This window comes from Solanum verrucosum, unplaced genomic scaffold, assembly GCF_900185275.1.
Source record: "Solanum verrucosum unplaced genomic scaffold, falcon-dt-bn FXZP01000022.1, whole genome shotgun sequence".
NCBI classification, from domain to species: domain Eukaryota; kingdom Viridiplantae; phylum Streptophyta; class Magnoliopsida; order Solanales; family Solanaceae; genus Solanum; species Solanum verrucosum.
The window spans coordinates 2,714,535-2,718,492 of record NW_026020086.1 but is presented as its reverse complement, the minus strand read 5'-3'; the positions used below and the strand labels follow the sequence as shown (position 1 = coordinate 2,718,492).

At 35.2% G+C, this 3,958-nt stretch overlaps 1 protein-coding gene across 1 annotated transcript; it reads right to left on the bottom strand.

The window, feature by feature from the left end:
* Positions 1-756: 756 nt before the first annotated feature.
* On the bottom strand, positions 757-3,644 carry LOC125824639 (protein DETOXIFICATION 16-like). The gene is made up of 7 exons (XM_049504037.1): positions 3,399-3,644; positions 2,483-3,027; positions 2,197-2,283; positions 1,796-2,091; positions 1,561-1,679; positions 1,155-1,241; positions 757-798 (listed from the first exon to the last, which is right to left on the bottom strand). Exons 1-7 carry the CDS (start codon positions 3,642-3,644, stop codon positions 757-759), a joined length of 1,422 nt encoding a protein of 473 aa, XP_049359994.1.
* Positions 3,645-3,958: the final 314 nt, after the last annotated feature.

Below are 3,958 nucleotides of genomic sequence, written 5' to 3'. Positions count from 1 at the left end.
CTCATTATATCCCGCGAAGTTTTGAAATTCAGTAAACTCTTTTTAAACTCTTCTTTCAATTTGATGCTTATGTATGCTTGGGTTAGTCTTCCGCTTGTAGTCAGCCATGATGAGGATTCGCTTGGGGACCAGTAATGGTTCTCAAGTGTCTGCCACTTCCAGGTGTAGGCTCGGATCGTGACAGCATACATCATAAGTTGGCTGATACTACGTTACGGGGATTTTAAACTGAATATAATGAAGTTGTATTATGTAAGTGGCGAATACGTTATAGCATGTTAACTTAATTTTCATGATTATTTGGGGAATACGTACATACTCATATCAGAATATTATAGTTAGTACCTGAGTTAGCATAATTAGTTAGCTGATTAGTTAGCCTTGTTAGTGAGTTAGTTGAAGGATACAATTAGCGGGAAAGTTGGTTAAATAACAGAATTGGACTAAACCAACATGTAGAAATGTAATGACATGTTTAAAACAACGATTTCTAAAGCTTTCTTTGATATGTGGCGAAGTTCGCCTTTTTCTTACTCTCTTGAAGTCCATGTCCAATTAAACACTGCTACATAAAATGAAACGGAAGGAATATTTCGTTTGGTAAAGAACAAACACAAAAACAATCCTTCCTAAACTTGTGGATAATCCGATTCGAGTGTTGCTATATTTTTGGAGAGTCTTAAGCAACATTGATTTGGATGGAGCATGAAATTGATCTGCTTTATGCTAGATGTCAATCTCATTTACCATTTTATTCTATGTTGATTCTTGAGTCACCCTAACTGCTGCTTTCTTTGCCTACAAAACACAACAAACTTACATTATCTACAATGATTCCTAGATCTTGAGCATTGCTCGGACTCTCCAAAAATGTTGGTGTATCCGTGTTGAATCCTCAAAAAAGGCACTACTTTGGAGGATACAACACGTACCCTATAGCATTTTTAAGGAGTCCGAGCAACACATGAGATTAGTTCTTGCAAGTTGTCAATGTTGCTCAGACTCTTCAAAAAGTATTGCCACACTCATGTAAGATCCTTAAAAATGCACTACTTTAAGAAGATCTGACACACACCTGGTGACATTTTTGAAGAATCCGAGCAACATAGGTTGTTGAAATTGAAACAAACCTTAAAAAGGAGCAAAAAACTAACCTGTTCATCCCAATTTGTTCTCAGAATAATAACAGAGTAAATCACAACTTGAGCAGAAATGGCCAGAATGATTCCCAACCAAAGTCCCTTTTGCACAATTAGACAAATATGTATACCATCAATTTTTTTGCCACATAATTCAACTCATAATAAAGAGTATAAGTTCTACACATTGACGTTGTAAAAAAATTTTACACCATTAAGTCGCTTAAAAAGTAACAACACTTGATTCTCTATATGAACGTTAAATTAATTGGTAACCTCAATAAAAGGGGAAAACAATCTTCTATAATAACCGGTCACAATACATTTGATAACGTAAGAAAATCTTAACACTCTGTCAGTGCATATAACTTAAACTCGAGAATGTAATGCAATGAAAATGAAATGTGTGAAGGAATAGTACCTTTCCTCCAACATGACAGACAAAAGCTAACACAATACCAATTGGTATTCCCCACAGATAAAAGGCTCCCAAATTGACATATGCACCTATCTTTTGCCACCCACATCCTCTAGCAATACCTGAAATATTTTTTATAAGGTCAATGACGAAGCTACGAATTTCGCTAAGAGTATTCAAGATTTATTATATATGTATAAGAAGTAATATTTGTCTCATATACACAATTTAGACAAACCTGAAAATATAGATTGATGTGCATCTAAGAAGTGAGATCCTGCTAAAAAGAAACACATTTTCCCAACATATTTCACTATTTCTTCTTCATTGCTATAGCAATGGCCCCAGACTTTACGGATCGAAACCATGACAATAGCTACTAGAATGCCTTCTGTAGTAGCTAAGATTGTTGCAGTACGTGCTACAAGACGAGCTATTTTTGGTCGTCCAGCTCCCAATTCATTGGAAACTCTTACACTTGTAGCTCCACCTAGTCCTTGAGGCAACATATGTACCATAGCAGATGTATTAAGGCTGGAAAATTAAGTAATAGTAACGTTAGGCCGGGCAATCAAACATAATATAAACATCAAACATGATGTTTGCAAGTGAAATCAATGTGTTGAAAAACTAACTAGCCTGATGGAAAGAACTGAGGTTTCTAGTTTCGGATTAGGAAGAAGACCAGACAACAGAACCATCATTTCAAACGACCATATCTCCAAGCTGAGTTTTCAAAAAAAATGAAAAGAGTCAAATAGACATTATTTGTACTATGTTGCTCCGACTCTTCAGAAATGTTGTCAGGTGCATGTCACATCCTCCAATAATGCATTATTGGAGGATCTGACACGGGTATGACAACAGTTTTTGGAGAGTCCGAGCAACACAATGATTAGATTATAGGAAAGCAGTTGAGGAATACCATATCATGAGAGCGGAGGGAACTGCTAGTTTAAGATATCTTGGGATATCAGAAAATGCTTCAGTTGAGAATCCGGTCCAAGTACTTTTGAAGGAAGGTGATATCTTAATATACGCAACTAACGAGAACACATTAATCCAGTAAGATGTAGCATTAGCCAGAGCAGCTCCTCTGCTTCCAAGGCCAGATTTGAGCACAAGAATCCAACAACCAAAAACATGCAGCAACGCGGTGCCTCCTGCAGTAAGCATCATAGGGACAACATTGTTTTGAGCTTGTAGAAACCTAATTTGGCATTCAAGTAGTCCATAGGCAAAGATGCTCGGTATCATGAAGCGTGCGTAAATTCCTGCTTCAGCTGCTATTTCTGGATCTTGTCTCAAGATTACAAGAATACGTCCTGCATTAGCCCAAATACAAGCAAGTGGTATGCTAGCCAAAAGATTAACAAACATTGCCCTTTGCATATGAATACCAAGCATATGATATTGATTTGCACCATATGATTGACCACACAGTGTTTCCAATGCACTTCCCATTCCCATCTGATCAAAAGCACGTAAATAAAAAAGTTAGAAACTAGTTTCTATATACATATGTTACGCGCAGATTTTCAGACATTTATTTATATTATGTGTTTAATATAACAACGTCTCACTATAGCAACCACAAAATTTCCATACAAACAACACCATTATAAAGATGTTCAATTGTACCCAAATACATCCAATAACTATCTTCCATACATATATGTACAGTCAGACCTCTTTACAACAACATTCAATACAACAACCAAATTTTCTTTGAATCTGACTTTCATATTATGTTATACTCTATGTTCTCTATAACAACATCTCGTTATGTAAATGTTTGACTATAAATGCGATAAAAAGGAAGAATTTAAAGTAAGACTAACCAACAAGCCGAAACCGGTAACAAAGGCAAAGGAAGTAGCCATTGAAGCACCAGAAAGAGCTAACTCTCCTTGATGACCAACAAACATAACAGAGATCACTTGTAAGGAATATAACAAAATATTAACTAACATCAAAGGCCCTGCCAATACCAATAACTTCTTCACTTGTACAAAAATCTCATCATATTTTCTCTCAATTCCTAAATTGGGACACTCAAGGTCTTCTTTCCTTTCTTCAATATCCATTCACTACAAAAAAACACAAAAATTAGCAACGGACAAATTCTATAGCTAAATAAAGTACAATTCATCGCTATATTATCAAAAAATTATGTTACCTATGAGTTATTTAGTGACAGTTTGACGATGAAGTTGATAACTAATTTCAGTTTTCTTTTTCTTAGTGATTTTGTCAACTAACTTTTAGCATGTATATTTTGATTGTTAATTACTACAAAGAGTATTATATTTTTTACCATGAAATATAATAATTGCTAGTTGACTCTTGTCATGGTTAGATTGTCCTAAAAAATTGTTTCAAGTTAATTAAGGTTTGGTGG

Bases quoted from the DNA above. Each gene is read 5' to 3' on its own strand.
- LOC125824639 (XM_049504037.1), bottom strand. From the start codon at position 3,644: ATGGATATTGAAGAAAGGAAAGAAGACCTTGAGTGTCCCAATTTAGGA. The intron at 2,284-2,482 runs GTATTCCTCAAC...TTGAAAACTCAG, and splicing joins CCCTCCGCTCTCATGATATG to CTTGGAGATATGGTCGTTTG. The intron at 2,092-2,196 runs GCTAGTTAGTTT...TTAATTTTCCAG, and splicing joins ACCTCAGTTCTTTCCATCAG to CCTTAATACATCTGCTATGG.